The sequence below is a fragment of the Calidris pugnax genome, unplaced genomic scaffold (genome assembly GCF_001431845.1).
Source record: "Calidris pugnax isolate Ruff unplaced genomic scaffold, ASM143184v1 scaffold13, whole genome shotgun sequence".
NCBI lineage: Eukaryota > Metazoa > Chordata > Aves > Charadriiformes > Scolopacidae > Calidris > Calidris pugnax.
Window position 1 is genome coordinate 18,961,354 of NW_015090810.1, and position 21,485 is coordinate 18,982,838.

A 21,485-nucleotide genomic window follows, 5' to 3' on the forward strand; every position below is an offset into this window, starting at 1 on the left:
CTTCTCTTTTTTTTTCAGCAAATGAGAAGACGAAAAGCCTTTTTATACCTGCTGCCAAGCTTCCTCCAGGCTGCTGAAGACTCACTGGAAAATAAACTTCACAGAAAAATAGATGCTTTGACTATGTGATTTTCCTGACAAACTGCATTGCTCTGCTCCTTCTGCTTTAGCATTAGGCTTCCCAGGTATGTTACCAGTACTCTGTCAAGAGTGCCAAGTACTCTTCCCATCAAGCCCAATTTATGGCTGATTCTTTTTTGAGGATGGAAACCCTGTCATCAAACATTACCTTTTCCTAATTCACCTCCCCCCAAAATAAAGACGTGAGACAAATTTGTAAGGCTGATGTTGTATAAATCCTCCTTGGACAAAAAAAACCCCGGACTCTAGTGCATAATCCAGGTAATTTGGAGTCTGAGAAGTAAATACACTAACACATGGCCACCTCCATAATGTTCTTTTCTTAAAGTGTGCTGGGTTCACAAGGACAATTTGCTCAGCTCTCAATTTTCAGAAAGATCATAACTTCCTTCTTTGCAGGACATATGGACACATTTTTTAAAGAGGACAACTATATTCTTCTGTTTTCTACAATACAAACTTGAAATAGTTCCTTTTGCCTGATTCACCTCTTTGCCTACTTAGTTAATGTACTCTCTCATTTCTCTTCTCATATGCAAAAGTCTGTTGCAGCTATTCTAGACTGTCTTCACAATAGAGAAATCAAACCAGTATCTTGCCTTTGAGACAGAGATCTATATGTGCTCAGAAGACCTTTATGTCTGATTACCTGCTGCTCAGTCTTTGCAGGGGAGAGGATAGGATTGCTTTTTCTTACTCTCTGGCTCTGAGAGTGGACTACAGAAAAATCATCCATTTCTCAAACTGTTGTTTGACAAGCCACATTAACAAGCAAGTGAAAGAACAGCCTGCACGGAATAAAGAAATTTATATTTGCAAATAAATATTAAACTATTATTCACTATAATTTCTAGAGCTTGTTTGTAATTTCAAAGAATTTCCAAAGGTTTATGAAAGGCAGTCATGTATTTTATGCAAAATGTAGCCACACCTATGTGAAGAAGAATATTAGTTAGTAATGGATCTATCAGCAGTTTTCCAACAATGCTCCTGTTTCACTTGGTCTACACACAAAGATTCAGAGAGGTGACACGCTGCAACAGAGCCTAAGCTAACTTTGTATCTATCAGAAAACCATGCTAGCTCTGTATTTACAGCCTTCAACACTGAATGGAAAGCAACAGAGGCATCTCATTCCCTGTACCGATAAAACTACCACACAGCTGATTAAGACAAAGACAGAAAAATATAGGAATTGTGAAAATGGTGAAAGATAACTATTCTGACATAGCTATCACTACAATCTTATATTATAAATGAAGAGGCAGAGAGAAACTCTGGTATTCTCATGTACCATGATGTGGCAGCTGTTGGAAAGCGTTACTTTGATAGTTACCACTTTTTACTACACATTCTCTCTTTTTGTCCTCAAAAGTAGAAAAAGTATCAACTTTTAAAAGATGCTCAAATGTTGCAATTGTTATCATCAGCTTTCGGTGAGAAATGGTAGTGAGACAGCTCTGGTGAATTTGCCATATGGCTGCGCTATATACCCTGGAGATATCACTTCCCAATGCAAAAGGTCTACTACTCCTGTATGCATTTGGCTGTGGGAAAAAAACTTCTTTGTCATTTGTCACCTTTACTGCAAAACAGGTGAAGGACATGTTTCAAAAACCTGGCCTATTCAACACACGGCTTAAGAATGAAGCTGTCTTCACTGAAGATAGATGGCTTCAATCACCTTTTTAACATTTTGATGATTAAGAAGTAAAGAACAGCATCAAACACAGCTGAATCTCCAAGCTTAATACAGGTGTATAGAATTCAATCACTTTGTATATGTATCAGGAAATCAGTCTGACTACCCCACATCCTGCAAAAATGACAGCATATATGAAGCTGAAAAATTTTGTAGAACTATCTTGCTTTGTTGTTTTTCAATTCTTGCTGAAGTAATTGCAACTGCTAATTTTCATCTGGAGGCTAAAACCATGGGAGAAAGAGTTTCTTTGTAAAGATATGCGTGGAGCTTCCACAGTGCTGTAGTTTCGACAACTTTCTGCAACATAAAACCAAAAAACATGCCAAGGAAGTTAAGAGTATTATTATTCAAAGCAGCATTTCTACTTCAGATGCCTGAATAGGAACTTTCAGATTGAAAGAAAATGTATTTTTGTTTCTGAAAACCCTTATTAAAATGTTCACACAACATATACAGTTGTGTGTAGAAGAAAGACACATATTTTGCAGAAAAGAGAAGGAATATGAAAGGGGTTATTACAGTGGCAAGTTTATGCTGCTGTAGTGAAGACTGTAAACAGTTCCATTGTAAATATTTATTTTCAGAAGTTTATAACTCATACCGAAAAAACTCCTCCTGACTGAAACTTGATGTCTGTCTCCATAATCAGTAATACACAAAGTGAAACAGTTTAGCATTTGCTTAACAATTGGATACAGACAAAAAAGAGGTTGAAAGGTCAAACTGGGCTGTTACAGCTAAAGCTGCTTTATTTTCAAGAGTAACTTTTTACAGTCGTTAAGATATATTCTGAAGTACTTCCACAAAACATCTTGGATCTGGTTCCTCTGCATTTGCAGCAAGCAGAGACAATCTGACCCATGAGGAATATTCAAAAGTCAGAGATGCACAAACGAATGTTACTTCATACATAAAGACATGCAGTTTCCATGTGAGTATCTGCTGTTTTACACGATTGATCTCCTCAAAAAACAGCCTTGGTGGAAATGGGCAACGAGTGATACTGTAGAACTCTATTAACATTCATTTGTAACTCATTACAGTTGCTGGTGCAGTGGTGAGGGAAGCATTACAAAACCTTTGACAGAGAGTTGCTAAAAGAAGCTAAGTCATAGCTCAGTTAACTATGTGAACTTCAGGAAACACAAAACAAGTAAATACAAAAAAGTTTAATTTTTCCCACTTAGTAATCAGGGTGAGACTTGCAAGATCAACAGCAGTTATTCAACAATCAGAACATCCAGCAGCGTGTGTAAGAATAAGTACTATACATACATTCAACCTAATGCTCTCACTAAAGGACCTGGTTTAAATTCATTGATTACCTGGAAAAAAATGCTAGCTGCCAGTAAATTGAACAGATCATACCAGAGCTCGATATTCTGCTATAAAAGAATTTTAAAGAATTATATCCATGGGAACAAGGGATATGTAAAACAAAGTAGTGAGTTTTAAATTGCACCAGCTTGCTGGTTCTGCATGACCCAATACGCCGGTTCTGACGAGGGATTCTTTTTAATCACAGTGACTCAGGTGCAGATCCCATCTGTTGATTCCAATTACAGCAGATCACCAAAAGTCTTTATCAGCTGTAAATTCAGCCCAACACTCACATTATACTTATCACATAAAGGAAAAATTATGTCAATTTTATAATTGAAATTTCACACTCTCAATGTATTACTCTTAAAATAGAAGTAAAACCTTTTTTGATTATTAGTTGAGAAAGCCTCCATTAGGTAAGGCTTTTAAAAAAAGCTTCTCCCCCTAATTCAAATTAGCAGCAGGATGCTATGGATGCTAATGTGGAAAGATACCAGTCTGTATGTCAAACTCTGGTTAGTATGGAAGACACTAACACTTCAATAAACAGGTGATTATGCAACTCCCAGCTCTGTTAAAAGCAGATTGGTAGTCTATTACAAACTGATTAAATTTGCCACTTTTTCACTTCAAACAATTATATTTGCTCATTAGCAGTTGATATGTTGAATGCAGCTTAAGAAGAGCATAGGAAAATTAAATATCAATCATTCTGACTCCTCAGAGATTTAAAACTGACTCACGTAATGATATTTTCCTTCAAAGAACAATAGACATGTGCACCTGTGAAAGCTGCAACGGAGGAGAAACAGAAGAACTGGAAGTTATTAAGAGACTGATGTAAAGTAGACATCAAAAGAATTAAACATGCAGCTTGACTGTTGTGCTGCATTGATGTTTTTACACTTATCTGTATGAAAGAGTGTTCTAAAACAGAGCATGAACATCGTTGGCTATACTGTAAGCCGTGGCTCATGACAGGCTTACTATTGAGGAAGACACACAGAGACAGTCTGTTTGACATGTGGAATAAATGTCTTTCCTTTCATAGTTAATATAGAGCCTCAAAGGAGTTTTAGAGATTATTCCTAGTTACCTTATCACCTTTGCAAAAGACGGAGATTGCATCTTACTAGAATTGTAACTATTTTGCAAAAACTTTGTCAGGAAGCTGGGATACTGGAGAATAATACTAACTAGCCTGTACACAGCTGCATCTATCAGGATGTTACAGAGAACTATAAAAAGCAGATGAGTATTTTTGACCCTGTTCTGTAGATAGGAAAGCTGAGACAGAGAATGGAAAAGAAACTTTCTCATGATTCTTCATCAGGTCAGGGACAGAGCCACAGAGAATGCATAAACCTCTTGAAATCAGTGCTCTGCATTCCTCCAAAATGGAGATACAAATCTGCTTCCTAACTGGTCTTAAAAAGTAAGACATTAAAGAAGTAATCCACCAAAAGAATCACAGCAGATTATTTTGAATTTGCTGTAAATTGTATGTCCATTTTAAAATGAATTTTATATTCGTCAGAGAGTCAGTTTCTCAATCACTGAACCATGGGAGGGGCAAGGCATCCCTGTGTGCACCCACTTGCACCTACACAGAAGAAACTGAGGAGACTTGCCCCAAATAATGACAGCAGGAACAGTAATACATCCTTTACATCTAGGAAGAAGACTTGTTTCTACTCCTCTTATTCTCCTTCTTGACTAGGTATTTCTTGAGATGATTATCAGGAAAAAAGTGTGGAGAAGAAACTGCTGGGACTTGCTGGTGGATCTAGTACACAGACTTTCGGTACATTCATAGAATCATAGAACCGTTAGAGTTGGAAGGGACTTTAAAGATCATCGAGTTCCAACCCCCCTGCCCTGGGCAGGGACATCTCCCACTAGAGCAGGTTACTCAAAGTTCCATCCAGCCTGGCCTTGAACACTTCCAGGCATGGGGCATCTACAACCTCTCTGGGCAACCTGTTCCAGTGCCTCACCACCCTCACAATAAAGAATTTCTTCCTAATATCTAATCTAAATCTACTAATTATTCATAGATTATTACACACTTGGCTTTAAAAGTTGAAAGTACAAAACCCTCAAGCTTGGTACTTTCTATTCAAGTATTATGATGAGTGATAAAGCCTCATTTAAACTTGCTTCAGATAGGGATCTCATACGTCTGCCAGAAAGCTGTCAGAGAGGTCTTCTGGTGAACCTCCTGATGAAAACAACTGGATTACAAACTGTGAGTAAAATGCCAACTGTGGATCTTTTCAATTTAGGATTCAATTAAAGGTAAAAAACAACAGCATCATCAGCTAAAGGTTAAATGGAACAATCCATTTCTTCTCAGAAGAGAAGGGAGTAAAAGCCCGAAGAGAATTAAGCAAATGCTGCATAAACTGTCTTAGTTTTCTTATCTGGTTCATCCATAGAAAGCCTGTGGACTGAGGGACGTAGTGGATAGGCAGCAGAAGTGGAAGAAACAGCATATTTAAATGGCTCATATTCTAAGATCACAAATTCTAATTCTGGTCTAAAAGTGTTATATTTACAGTAGTGAGGCAGTTCTAGAAATAAGATTTGCATCCTGCCCCACTGTCGTCTGACAAAAAGTAGCACCTCATTTGGGACCTTCAAGAGCTGAAGTACATACAGAAAGGCAGAGGTAGGAAGCCCACCACTGCTAGAAGTGGGGACTGGAGGCTGCAGACTCTGGGTTACTTAGGGGACAACTGAAACCACAGTAAGATCTCTTATTTGACATGGCTAACTTTTTATTTGCTTTGATAAAAAGTTATTAAAATGTGTATATCTAAATCCAATATGGTAAGATTATTTTTAGCATATTATACCCAGTACTCCAGCTGGCTCTCTTAAAAGGCTGGGCATGTGTTGAAACAACATATGTGGGTGTAGCTCAACTTCTTCAGAACCATGGGCAAGTGAAGGAAGCTCTGTCAAGAATACATATCACAGAGAAGATTCCCTCCAAGCAGTGGAGGAGCAATCAAATTTTCTCATGTATGCTATCCAAGCATAGGCAGGAGATTGGCATATTGTTCAATATTATGATTAATGAGTTACAAAAGACTCATCTTTCCTACCCGTTTCAGCTCTGAACTTGACCAAAAAAAGAAATAAAAACTGCATCAGAATGGGCAAATTATGTCCTTGAAGACAAGTACAAATTGAAAATTAGCTTGTGTTTTGACAAAGTAATAGGTTCTTGTTCACAATCAAGCTTTTAAATGCTGGCCTGTAAAACTGTCTCTCTAGATCCCTTTGAAGAATCCCCTTGCAAATGTAGCATGACTGGGTCCTCTGCTAAAACTTGCTAAGTGAAATGCTTTGTATTTGTTAACTAGCCTAGTTATCATTGAACAATTAAGAGAATGTAAGTTTTCATGATGCTGTTGTCTCTGTGAAAAGTTTACTGAATATTTCTTCCATGACATTTTCTTTTTATTGGGTAAGAACATGTTGATTAACTTCTGCCAAAAAAAGATGTATTTTGCTTTCCACTCAAAACCTATTTGAACAGAAAGGTAAAGGACTGCCTCCTTGACATACTTGAAAATTAGATAATAACTCAATTTGCTCACTTTTTCCAAAGTGATTGAGGCTACTTTGTCCTAGATATTGACTGTGGCAAGAATGCATATTAGAGAGTATAAACTGTAATCCAAGTACCAAAACCTCTTAGCTTCATATAACCAAAAATAAAGGGTGATAAACTTACCTTGTGTAGCAATGTAGTGATTTGGTCTATGATAACCCTAAAATAAATTGGAAAAAAAAAATATAAGCAATATGCACGTTGGCTATGTTGCTATGAGTGAAACTTCATTTAGAGTAGTATTCAGTAAAAATCACAACAATATAGATAACGTATTAGATGCACAAGTTCCTTCCAGTGGGGGAAGGACAAGGGAAAAGGGGAACAAGAAGCAAATGTGTTTTCTGCAAGATACTTAAATTGCAGCCTTGTACATTAGGGGACAGAAGTAATATGTTCTTTCAGTCCCTCGTTGGCTCTGCTGAAAATGAACAGCACGAAATCCTCTCTAGCACTTGCAGCTAATGGCATCAGATGCTCATGGAGGCTGAGAAATACCTCCAAGCTATTGCTATTGAGTGCAAAGCCTATCCCTTTTTAAACAGCTAAAGAATGCTAGATTTGCATTCAGCCTGGGGAAAGGTGGGGGATGTTCACTCTGGCCACTGTGACTTGTGTACGTTTTACTTCTGAACAGTAAAAAGGAGGGCAAATTCTTTGACTAAATGGTTTGGTATGAATACACTTGTTCACATCTAAATAGGAAGAACTTGAAACAATTCTATGTTTCTCTGACGACAAGAGCAACTTAATCACAAGCTGGTTGTGCGATAAAGACTAATACTCTACAGATTCTTTGCAACATTGAATAGGTTGCCAACAGGGAACAATACCATTCTTATAGTATTTGAGTTTCTGATGTGACGGGAGTGTCCCCAAAGGTTTAGATCATGCACTAGTGTGTTGATAAATTCAGTTATACCAGTGTTAATCTTTTAATAAGGGTTATGATACGTTGTCAGTCATCTAAGGAAGAACTTAAAGCTGTAGCTTGCGTGTCATTGCAATTTCTTTGTAAAACAGCAAGGGGCATGGTAGCGATGCAAGGAGGGAAAGATTTAAAACAACTGAAGATACCTTGAATATTACAGAATTGATGAATTACAGAATCAATTTCTTTACATGCCATTGAAGTAAAATTTGGAAATCTATGAACTAAGAAGTGTTCAGACAGCTACAGAGTTGATTTTTTTTTTCTGTTGTGTGCTAGCTAATATCCCTAGTGGTTGGGATCAAATGATTCTGCTTCCCAGTTAAAAAATGCATGGGAAAAATACAGCATAACCATTGCCCCTCTCTTTTTTATCCATGAAAATTTCATAGTGTCTGTGTCTGTGCCATGCCCTTATTAACATGTTTATTCTGACAACAAAACAACTGTACTAATAATCACATGCAAGAGTAAAATTACAGCTGCTTCTGTAGTAGAAAAACAAGCAGTTCTAATGGAAATCTGACTAGCAAGATTATAAACAAAAAATGCTGGTTTTTGTGGTAGAGTTGTCTTTGGAAGATGTCTGCAGTCCTCCAAGCTTTGCAATTAAGCCATCTGCTGAGGACGAGGGAGAGAATTTTTTGCTTAGCATCCACTGTTTCTTTTAGACCCACACTTTCTCCATCCTTTTGTACTTCCATAAGCATAAAAGGTTGCTATGCAGCTATCTTACCAGCATTTAAAATGAGATCATGTGGTCCAAATCCTTATTCCTCACATCTTTCAATATTTTAGAGTCAGAGCCAAACCTGACACAAAAACATACTAGTAGTCTAAAATGAGAACAATCTTGAATGTTGGAGAAAGTGTGAAAGTGAATTCAAATCTAGGTCCCCAATGTGAACTCTCTTTCCTTTCATGACAGATTATTCCCTTCAGAGTTCAGTGCGATGTCTAACTAAATATATTTCCATATACGCCTTTACCTCTTAGTGACTGTGATATTCTTTCAAACAGCGAGGGACTAAACAGAAATCTTAACTTCATGTTCTTGAACATGCTAATAAACATCAATAGAAGGAGATATCTTCAGGAAGTTACAAATTCAGATTTCAGATGTTACAACTCAAGTACCTACTTTTCTTGTATCGCTCCAGTTGCTTCATACTCTGAGAAAAACATCTGTTACATTCCTGTTTCATATTGGTGATTAAATTAGAACTGCAAACTGTGAAACCATTTTTCAATGATGGCATTGCCGAACAAGAAATCTTTAGCAGACAGTTTCCTATGAAGCAACACTTTTTTTACTTAGCATCTAGCACTCCATGTAAATAATAAAATTATTATCTTTGCTATCCATCAATTTCTGGCTTTAGATAGTATTGACTTTCTAATGATTTTCAATTCTACTTTTGAGTTCATTCTTTCAACCAAAAACACCTTGTCTCTTAAAGAATTTATTCTAATGTAAAACATTAAGTTAACATGATGCAGAATGAACAAAGAAGCCACCTTCAATAATTAAACAACCTACATATTTAATGAAATGTCTTGCTTGCATTAGAAGTACTGGTTAACAGCTGCAGAATATACTTTGAAGGCGACTTAAAAGTGCAGAGATGACAAGAGATTGCAAATCTCTGCATTAGGCATTACAGAGTTTTGTCACATTAATATGCAAACAGCTTTCTTTTAAATGTGGAATGATGCCAAGCTGTTGACAGAAAGTGAAAATAACATTTTGTTTGCCCATATAAGCACCAGCAGGCAAAGTAGCCATACAGCGTTGCTGACAAGGTTTCAGACTAGCGGCAGTTTGAGGAAATGACTCCTTTCATTTGCTTATTGACAAAACCTTTGAGGCTTTTTTTTTTCCTTCAGTGTACACCTAGTTTCCAAAGATACTACTTTCCAACAATGTTTAACAGCTGATATTAGCTGTGATATCTATTACAAATTATGAATAGCATGACAATAATAAGAGCTGCCTCTTTGACTGAACACAACGTTGTTTGTTGACTACATCAGTATACGCACATCAATATAATTTCCATTGATGTAATCGGAACTTGTTTCTCCTTCAATGGGCTGCAATCTCACTCGAGAATGATCATCTGAAATGGGATCAACAGAGAGAAAAAAAAAGTAATTAAAGACACATTCAGTAACAAAGCCTTCATCAAAACACTACGTGAAAGTCAACTAAAACATCAGTATTTGCAAGTTCATGCTTGTTTTGTTGTCCATGAAAACACTGTATCTACATTTAATCTTCATTTCAGTAATTTATAAAGCTTTCCAAATCCCCTCTGATTTTCAGTCTGAATGTCTTAAATATTTCTAATGTGAAATCCATTGCAATTATGTTTTTTGCATTGACAGCCCCCCTCCCCTTTTGTCAATAAAATAAATAACATTAAGTTGTCAAAGGTTTAATCATTTGGAAATTTTTCTGCCGGTACTCAAAATAAGCTGAAGTCATTCTACAAGACATACTGCCCCCTCACAGTTTCTGAAGGAGACTCATTATGTTTTAAGTAAAGAAGAAAGCAAAATAAAATAATGACAAAACCAAAGCAGCCAGATAATGGCTTTGTCACCGAATTTTGATCCCCTGTGCCCATCTATATCTATCCAGGAATGTGCAAACACTTCCAACTCTATTTCCCAACTTCCAATCCAAAACAATTTCTCATCAGTTGCCTCATTTTCTTTATTATACCACAGCAGTGATTAAGAAGTGCTAGAGGCTAGATTCCCCTTCCTCCCCCCAAAACCATAAAATCTCTGTATGCTGGCAGGGCTTCTGCTTCTTTGAGACTTCATATGCCCCTCTTGATTCTCTTGCGTCAAAACCAACCAAACACAATGGCTCTTCCAGAATGGTGCACAAGTTGTTGATAAAACAACTTGAGGGGATGATCTCCAGGATGGAAAGATGGTAAATAGCCACTTTACTGCTGCTTTGTTTACAAGTTACTCTTGCTAATTAGATACCTGTGTATTATTGGTTTTGAATGCTGATTGCTAGCTGAGCTAATATCACTTGCAGCTGACGATAGACCTTCATGACTTGTCATTATTTTGTTGTAAATGTAAATAAGCATTAGAGCACCTGAAACCTGCCACCCAAGCTCTAAATAGCTGTTTTTTTCAACTTTAAAAATCCTAAGAGATCACAAATGAATGAAAGAATATGAAGTGGCTTAAAAATCCAGCTTCATCATAAGTAGCATAATATTTTCCCACATTATGGGGGAGGAAGGAGAAGGCAAGTGGTTCTTGAAATAACATTGTTTTAGAATTACAAGTCAAGAGATTTTCAAATGGCTGAGTAGGAAAGAAAGAAGCAAATTCTTTATTTTATCCTTTTTTATGCTCCAAGTCTCAGGGACTACAGATCTCAGAGCATCATTTGCTTCCCTAGGATTCCCTTGGGAGTGAGAAGGAGTACAGTTGAAAACCAAATATAGTAAACCAGAATGAATTAGAATTCCAGGTCCACATTCCACATAGCTCTTATTTTGCTATTTTCTTGTGATTATTTCTCCCAAAATTCTTCAAGAATGAGTTTTCCCAAACCTGTTGGAATATTCAAATCAATTATGTTCATCAAGTCAACCTTTTCAGCCTCTTCTATCTTCCAAGACTAAAAATTTATAGCGATGTGAATCTGTTACATAACCCATCCTGGTCTGACCCTACCAAGCTACGCTTATCCAAGTGTTGCTGCTATTCTCTGCTAAATTAAGCTATTTATCAGTTTCTTTAGAACAGAGGTTTGGTTCACAGGCGCTTAATTCTAAAAATCCATCTTACTTAAGGAAGATACTACATTAGGAACTTTCTAAGCTCCAGACATGGTTGCTGCTTTTACAGTTTTGGAGCCTGATCCAAAGCAAGCAGACTCCAGAAGTCGAGCTTGATTGTACTCTTGGTATGTTTTCATCAATGTTTTCATTATTTTCTGCATCATTGACTTAAAAGCATGGTAAATGGTCGACTCAGGTTAGTAAAGATCTCCACTTTTATATTACTTAGGGCAGGATTCAGTTGTCTAAACACAAGCATCTCCAGCCACTTTACATACCTCGGGATATACTGCCTAGCCTGCAGCTGCCACTATGGAATAACACAAGTTTCTCACAGGTTCTGTGTCATATTTGTTTGTCTTGCACAGATGTTCTAGGTCACCTGAAATGACACTACATGGCTATGTTTAGGCAACTGATTCCTGTCTTCCACACCAATGAGTTCCATATAGGGCAAATCGAGCTAAAATTTCCCATTAAGTAACATCTTAAAAATATAACTTCCTGTTATTTCTTTTAGATTGATTTATACAATTGAATAATACGCAGTGTCATCTTCTCTTTACCTTCCCTGTCATTTTTCTATTTTCTTTGTTTACTCCATTCTTTCCTCACAATAATTTTTGCTTCAGATTGGGCAAAACTAGAGAATTTACTTCATAAATATATCTTCATATAAACTTTTTGCCCTGTTTTCTTCTCACATGGACGCTTTCTAGTACCGCATTCTCAGCTAAGTTTCCGGGAATTCTGGAGGTAATGGACTGTTCAATACCCATTCATTTGCAGTGGAGCTGGAGTGACTCCCTTTTTTTATTGCTTTGAAAACTCTAGTTAACTCCTTCCTGCATGGCAACACTTCTTAATTTGAAAAAAATTCTTTGGTCAACAAAAAGAAATGTTACTGTGCCTATGTCATGTAGATTTAAACCTAAGAGGTACACAAGCCATATTTTCTTCCACCATGTATGTTGATTCCTAAATAGTCGCCAGGTTAACTGTCTAGATTTTTAGGGTATTTTTTTCCTTTATACTTCAATTGCTCTTGACAATTTTTGTAGCTTTTAAATACTCTCTTTTCCAGCTCATTGTTATTTTGATAGCCCTCTATTAGGAGATCAAATTTAACTTTGCACTGATCACTTAAGCTTTCAAAATGAGTTATGTTAGAATCCATTTGTCTTTGTGGAAAATGGTAATAGATAATGAATATAAGCATTTTGCTCTCACTCCCCTCACGTTACCTACAACATGTGTATGCCAGCCTGCAGACTTGTGATGTCTAACAAGCCCCTGGAGTAGCTGGTTGATTAGCATGCCTAGCCAATGACCCTTCCTTGGGACATGCCTTGCTGATTCTTTGCAAATCAAGCCTTTTATAAATGTCTCACCTAAAATCTTTAGCTGCTTTTAAAAGCTGTGATCAATATTCTCTTCTCATTTAGTCAATATTGAGTTAGGTAAAAATAAATACAGAGTCCCTCCCATTCTGAAACTACCTCAAGATCTCTCCTGAGGAAAAACCAATAGATTTTACTAAAATCCATGCATAACCCTACACAGTTATGGCAGAACCAGAATTTTTCTTAGGTAAAAAAAGATTCATTTAGCATTCATGCTGGTTTTAGTTCCTGTTGAGAAAACACATAGCTTTTTGGGTTCAGTAATGAAGGAACATGTTTTCTGTGGTGACTGAACTATGATCGTGATTGGGCTTGTTGATACAGTGGCTCACCAGTTGTAGGCACTTTGGTACAGTGGGCAGGGCATGCTTGTAGCCATTTAAATGCACAGCACTTGACTAATATAAAGTATGTTGCCATTTTGACAAGCTCCTGCTTTGTCAGGCTCCTGCTTGACCTGCTGGCCGCTTGGTGCTATTGTCTTAGTTCCCTCAGAGAACAATAATAACTACAAGCAATAATGTAACAGTAGTATCTTGGGGAAAATTTAAACAAAGAGGATAAATGGATGGAAAAAATTACATTAAATGTTTTACAGAAAAAAATATACATTTCATTATAATCATGTACTCGTAGTCAGTGGTACCTGAACCTTCAACTTTTTAAGTCTTTAACCACAGAATAAAAGGGCAATTTAGTAAAATGCTTTTCAGCTAAAGCAAATACTTTATATAACTATCTGGGACAAATATTAAAAAGTGGCCCACTAAAATTGTACTCTCAGACTCTGAGGCAAGCAATCATTTAGGCAGCAGAAAAGCACATAAAATAATTAAACAGTTAACTACCCTATTTGAATACATGTATTTAACAGATGACAAACTGTGGGCAGTTTCAGCTTCTCTTTTAAGATATTGCCTTTAACTCTAATGGATTTTAATTTTAACTTGTGTTATCTGTGTTTTCACAGCCACATAAATAGGAAGTGTTTTTGATAACAACTCCATCCAACTTCTTTCCCTTTGCTAAGTACTGAGGACATTAAAAGTAAATTGAGATCTAAATGATCTGAGTTATATTTGCCCTCTCAGAAAGCCTTCAGTATCACTTGTAATTGCCATTGATTTGTGTATCTAATATCTTTTACTTGTTTTCCCTTGGTTACTCATCACTTCATTACCTCAGACATACAGCACTAGCAGTCTTCTGCTTTCTTCAACTAAAGGGTGTCAAAGTGTAAGGCGCCAGTTAACATGACATTAAAGAGGGGACTGACAACACTAAACCTGACTAAAAGAGAGATTTATTGTCATAGGCTTGGACTGGAAATAAAATTTCACAAAGGAAGGATAAACATAAAACTTTTTTGTATTCTTATTCTTCCCTTCAGTATTTTTACTTAAATGGTAATAGCCATCTAATGTATTGCTGCATCCTCACAAAATAACAAGTTTGTTACACATTAAAGATTGCTTGGAGGGAAACAAGCAGAACGACATCTAGCTAACTTCTTTTGCATATGCTTCAGCCCACCATGATATTCCCATTTCTGTACAAGACTTCATTTCTTTTTTCAGTAAGTAGCACAGTATACATCCAAAATACACAGCAAGACTATGATGTCCATTCAAAATGATGTGGCAGATAGCATCTCGTGCTTAACTTGCCTCTGCCTCCACAAGCATATCCTACAGGTTCTCCTCCTTCTGCAGCAAGTTACAGAGCTCTTTTCTCTTTGTAGACTGGCTCAGCTCAGCTGGGCCACAGTGACATAAGGGCTTATTCATGCCACCTACTCTAAGTTAGGAGTCTCTAGACTCATGCAAGCACTGCAGAGAGGACCTCCTGAAGTGGTGATTCAGAAGCATTCACATGGGCTCTATTTCTGAATCACTTCTCTAGGAGAGCTCTCCTTCTCTCTGTCACGTCCACATGGTTCAGTGATGAGGAAACCTCGGTAGATTTGTGCCCAGATGAGCATGTAGACTGGGCGCCGAAGTTATGCAGTATAAATATGCACTACATACTCCTTCCACAGGTCCTCCAAATGTTCAGCACTGTTTATTCTTCTAGGCTGTCCCATGCACCTAGGGTTATACATGATTTCTGAACTCCAGTAGTATCATTAAATGATCCCTCCTTAAAGGCCATCATTTTCATGCTTACAAAACTTCCGACATGCTGTGACTGCTGCTTATTGCTCTGCTTATACCTGCTTCATCATTATCTGGCTGGCTGATAGGAACACATACGTTTCATTTCTTAAATTGTGAAGGGACAGCCAGGGAAGGGATCATCACCTATATACACACTGGGAACTTACCCATTAAGTAAGTAATCAATTACCAGTGTGTAAATAATAATGTAATTTTACCGAAGTTGATATATTTTCTGCTCCTGACTTCATGTGTAGCATCTCTTGCCACAACATTTTGCAATCTCATAATGCCAGATTTAGGGGTCATTCACCAAAGCATGCTATCAACTCCTAAAGTTATTAGATTATTAGTATATCTAATTCTTATTAAGCTTCGTATTTGTAAGTAAAACACGTAGACTCTGTTTTTTTCCTTTAGTGTCTGTCTAGCATCAAGCGGGTAAGTCAGGATAGCTGTCACTGTTATGAAGGAATACTTATGCAGCAGTATTGTCCACTCCTATGATATCCAAAACCCAGTGTCAAGGTACCAATGTAATCACGTGTACTCTCTCACTAAACTGCCAGGAGCAGTTTGGGAGCTGTTAGAGCAAAGTATTGGTTAAAGGTGTCATTCCTCATTAAGCAAACGTTGATCACAGGATGGAAGGTATACAAGAGCCTAGTTGAGAAAATGCATTAAATCTGACAGTTTTCCCAAGGAAAAAAAAACAACTAACATAATCCCTCACTTTTATCTTCTTAATTAGTGAAGAAGTATATAAGCCTGATGTGAGCACGAGGCTGGTGGTCATTCTTATCCAGTTCTGAAGGGAAGTTAACACAGTGCACAATTATGTTGTCAACACTTACATGCAATGATATTCCCGTATCTATTTTTCATTCTGTTCTCATCTTTCTTAGCTGAATCCCACGGTGCAGACTGTCCTTCAAAGAAACTCTAAAAAAGGAAAGAAAGTGACATTAAGAAAAGCAGGCAGCAACAGTTACCTTAGGGATAAACCAAGGAGAAAGGCAAACAGTACTTGCAGATATTGTTGTTAAAGAGTCATTTAGCCAACTCTTTATTGAGCAAAAAGATGAGTCTCCTGTTTAAATGGTATTTATGCATAGCTCCAGATGTTATCTAAAATTATGAGATTTTGTGTGTGTAATAGCAAGAATTATTTCCATGTGAAGTGCTATTAAACCTTTCATAAAGTTGCATGCTTGCAACACTGAGTCCTTCATTTGTGCTATCCTGATTCTCTGTGTAGTTCTTGTACACACACATGAAATTGAAGGAGCTTCACCAGCAGCACTGGAGTTGCTCCAGTATTTGAGTGCAGAATTACACACCGTACTAACAGGTTTCATTTTTGACATATCCACAAGTTTCACTTACTTCTTGGCAGATGACTTCATGTACCTAAACAGATAGAGGCTTTTAAAAAAATCTGGATTCAATGAGCATGTGTCTTTTTTTTTTAAAACACAATTTATGATACCAGCAATATGATTATTTTGTCAAAGAATAAAAATAATTTGATTTTCTGAAAAATATAATCTAATATTCACCAAACTTCTGTGCTGTAGTTAATAAATTTAATGTAAATAAGAAAGTTGAAGGTGCTAAAAATATATTTTTACATTAATAAAACACACAAGCTGTCTAAAGGGCAGCAAGCAAGCTGTTATGTCCTATCTGTCCTGTGCATTCTGTGGTCTAAAAGAGCATTTACACAATTTCTTAATTTATGCACTGTATCTGTAAATTATGTAATGTAGATGCATTTTATAATTTTGTATTGAAATATTAATCTTGTGTTAAAAACATTTAGTTGACAAACAAACCAGTGGAATTCTATCAGAGCAATGGCCGGTCTTAACTTATGTTTTCATCTTTTTGCTAGAATGATCAAGATATTAAACCTCTTGATTCAGGAGGGACATGAAGGTATATGACTTCCTTTTCTGGTAACAGAAGCCTAAAAAGGCTAAGTCCCAAACTAAACAGGGAAAACCTCGGCAAGTTTGTATCCCTCTCGAAAGACCTCAACACATTCTGAGTGGTTTAAAGCAGATAATGCCCATTAAATGGACTACCATTAGTGTCCCTTGTCCTCATACTTGAAATACATTGTTGTTCAAATCCCAACGATTTCCATTAGTAAAAAGCATAAAAGTCAAAATAAAGCCTTGATCTCTTGCTGAAGTGACTGGAACACAGGGTCATTCGGTGTATAAAATGAATTATCTTTTAGTAAGTTCACGAGAGTGCTAGTTTCTAATTTATGATACGGAAATGTCTGGGAACACATGGATTATTTATAAAAAGTTTGTAAATAATAACTTAAGACAAGTAGAAGCCTTGTCAAAAGGCTTCAATTTGTTTGTCCTTCATCTATCCATACTTCCTTAGAAATTTTTTAGGTTTGCAAATTGAAATGATTAAAATGGTAATGATAAAAACTACATAAGTTTCTCGTTAATCATGGTGTACCATCATTGGGTACAGCTCTAAGAAATCCAGATTCCTGGCAGGATAGAGAAGTGGGTCCCTGCAAATTCTAAAATGATTTACAGCTTTGTGGCTGTTTGCCAAAAAGGCGCCAATCATTATCTGATTATATATCTGCCAACAGCACCCAAAGAGCGCAAGCCCTCCCACTCCAGAGCACTCTCAACTCAGGCTGCATGGAAAATACTTTTGTAATAAGCCAGACTGAACGGCAAAAGGAATTTCTCTCCATGTGCAAAGACCTCAACATGTCGCAATTTCTTGCAAAGTTCACACTTACTCTGAGACAATACTGGATGATGAACAATTAAACGTACTTAAAGGAAAAATAGAGATGGAAATGTTCAGCAACAAAGCTCCAAAGGCAGAACAAGCTAATCATCCATCCATCCGTTCTAAAACTTGACCTGGTATCTTCCTCAGGATTTTCTGTTTCAGGCAGCCAGAGAGACTACTACTTCTTTTCTTACAGTCCTCCTTCTAGAGACCAGTTCCCAGCATTGATCCATAAGACATTACCCAGCAAGTGGTTTGGGGTCTAATTCACAAAGCGTTACATGTGCTGCTACAGAGAAAGAGTCCTGCTGATACAGCTTCCAAGCCTATACCTTGAAACATGGAGAACCCAAATATATTCGTAGGGACTTCTCGCTTCTCCCTGTCCTACTAATGAAGTCTTACAAAATTGCTTTAAACCAATCGATTAAAGTAAATCTCTGCAGCCAAGTGGGAAAGATTTGCATGATGTTGAATTCAGGGAAGATATACAACAGGCAATGTACTCGTTTGGGCAGCTTGTCTGCTTCTCATCTGCTAATGTACGGGTTCAATTTCTCCCACCTGTTTCGGACTTCTGAAAACAATGATAAGCTTAACGAGCCTTACTGATAAAATATATCCTAATAATGTGTCTCCACATAGAGATTCTTTACAGTGCATATATATCAAACCTCACACAATAACGAAAACCAGGAGACAGATTTATGTTTCCAGCTACTGCATATTGACTTCACTTTCTTTATTAAAAATGTATTATAGAAAAAGAACTCCGTGTATATATTTTCCTTTGGTTTTTTATCAATAAATTAGTGAATGAAATAAAACCTATCACATAGGGAAAACAGAAGTAATTTATGTAGATCCATTTTTCTTTTAATTCACTTTGGGATACATGGAGCTATTTCAATGAGAAGTGTACAAAAAAGATAATTTGAAGGAAGAGGTATTACAGTGCAAAAGCATAAAAAGAAACAGTTATTGTAAAAGACAGCTGGAGTGTCATTTCCTAAATTCCCTGTGCACTGCCATTACACTAACCGCAACAGAACGATAATCCACAATGAATTATAAGGAGAAATCCCATTTGTCCCACAAGTAAGAACAGAGCAGATACCTCGTAACAGATGATCTGTCAAGATCCTTCCTTACTTGTAAGAAATATATGTTTCATTACAGAATTTTTTTTAATGTCTTTTCTGACATATCACTCCCCAGGGAGACTGCTGCACAGCAGCCCACACAGTATCTTAGTGGCTATTCATTCTAATTCATCCTTAAAAGTTCCTTAAAAATGTGGACTATTAGGAAGAAATATGACCCCAAACAGCTTCATTCCACCAAAAGTCTGGCAAGGGCAATGGAGAACAGAAAATGAGTGTAGGACATTTCTCAAATAATTTAAAATAAGTATTTCTTTAACTCAAATCACACAAAATGCTGGCTACTCAGCCTCTGTGATCTACTTGAAAAGTGAAACACTTTTCAAGCCAGCTGTTGTTACAGCAGACAGTTCAGTATGCAATGTCAGCTGTCATTCTGTTATTAGAAAATATTTCAATAATCAGGATAAAACAGCTTCTGATAAACCCTGAATTATACAGAACTGGTGTATATGCAACATCAGAAGTGGTCAGTGATGCAGCAGCAGGTTCATCTTAGGACGAATGTGAAGCTTTTGCTTGCTTTAACTCAATGCTGCACTGGTTTCCATTAAAAATTAAATATTTGCCAAGGGCTAATTCACTGTGACCCTCAGACTAGAAAATAACTGCAATATCTCAAATGAGAAGGGGAGATAATCATTGCAAATACAAATTTTTTTAAAATTATTCCCTTTCCTCTTTTAAAATTCATAAGACCAGAAAATATTGGAAGGGACCTATATGAAAGTACAGTTTGAAGAAGCTGGTATATGGAGACTAGCGTGAGATCTTCAGTATATAATTTGTAGCTCTGTTGAATGCCATTTTTGGCAACACACTTTCCATCCCAGATTTTCCTGCTTCCAATTAAGGACAGTAAAAATAATGCATCTTTGTAAGCACTTTAAGGTCTACAAATGTAAAGTGTAGAGTAGAATTACTGTATTTATTATAAATCCAAAGTAAGCAGCAACTTTTTTAAAACATACTTTATAGTTGCTACGTGACAACAGCGTAGTCTCCTACAATGTAATTTACAAAACGCAAGCTCTTGCTAGCAAAGAAATGAGAAGTTAAATACATCATAAATCTTGTTCTGACTACCTAATAAGCAAGAATATTATTCAGAGCTACAAATAAATGCATATTCCACTCTGTAACAATCTTAAGTTTGATCTGTGGATTTGTTTTTAAATATATGACTCTTTATGATGTCTGATCTTCCCAACTGACCCTAAGTTTGTCTGCTGATAACATCCATTTTTCCACTGCTATCGCTAGATAACCACATTAAGATGTACTTTAGCAAAATGAGTAATTTGACCTATTCAGTTATAAATGCCTCTGTGGTTGTTTTTTAAGCTACCTACAGAGAGGTATGCACACTGTCTACTTTAGGTCAGACCAGACAACTAATGGTGGCCCTAATAGAGGTCTTTGTCTAAACTCAATTAGCTATAGAAAAAACTTACTTTTCTACAATAGGTCCTTTGAGTTGCAGCTAAGTTGGATTTCTAAAATGCCCTGAATTGGATAGTGAAGAAATATCACAAGTTTTACCTTTACTACTTCTGTGTCGACTTTATATGGGCAGATTACAGAGAGGAAAAAATGCATCCATTAAATCCTGAGTTAAGATCCTAGTGTTGCATTAGACTGTTTTTAGTATTTACAAGCCCCAGTAAATATACATTTTATTTTAAGCGATATATTTTAAGGACAAGGACCTTCAGGCTCATTTAATGAACAGTGCAAGATTTATGAATACAGTAAATCTGTAAGTCCATTGGTTTTTCAGTATTCAGAATCTGCAAAATATATGGCATGTGAGGATGTTCTGTTACTTAACAACATTAACTTTTTTTTTAACAGAAAATTGAAATAATCACATGCAGTTTGTTGATAACTGACTATTTAGATTGGTAAGGAATTAATGAGGAAGAGTTCATAGTTACGTTAAAGAAATCTGCATAGAGGTCCAAGCTATGAAACAACATTTTTAATCTTCTAGGCACTTTGAGGAAAGATTTTATCATTGAAAATGCATCACCAATACGCGGTGCACAAACTCATACAGCAAGTAATAGATCACCCCAAGCGTTTGTGAGCAGTGGTAAAAGATTTCACAGATGGCAATCCCCTGTATGCAAGCAGCTCTTCATACTTCAATCATTGCTTTGGTCACTGAAAGCATTTGTGGATGACAGCGTGCCACTAGAGAATATATTCACCATCAGCTTGTTCTTCTCTGTCAGCTTCAATCACTGAGAATTATGTCCAGTTTTCAAATAATGGAATTTAAAAAAACGTTTTACTATGTCTGCCCTTGAAAACTGTCTGTTGCAAAAGCCAATGTGAAAATCTATCTAATCAATGTAAGCTGCCTTCAGCAGTAACAAAGCACTTACCAGTGTGTTACTAAAACCTAGGTCTGAACACAGAAGGAAAAAAAAACCAATAAAA

At 36.6% G+C, this 21,485-nt stretch overlaps 1 protein-coding gene across 6 annotated transcripts in view; it reads right to left on the reverse strand.

Annotated features, from left to right (window-relative positions):
* PTPRM (protein tyrosine phosphatase, receptor type, M) overlaps positions 1-21,485 on the reverse strand; it is a 360,339-nt gene that overhangs the window by 45,631 nt on the left and 293,223 nt on the right. For all 6 annotated transcript variants that reach the window (XM_014938720.1, XM_014938716.1, XM_014938719.1 and 3 more), the window contains 3 exons: positions 15,954-16,041; positions 9,766-9,842; positions 6,915-6,951 (listed from right to left, as the gene is read on the reverse strand). In XM_014938720.1, the coding sequence (XP_014794206.1) occupies positions 6,915-6,951; positions 9,766-9,842; positions 15,954-16,041 (202 nt within the window). The remainder of the gene's footprint in view (positions 1-6,914; positions 6,952-9,765; positions 9,843-15,953; positions 16,042-21,485) is intronic.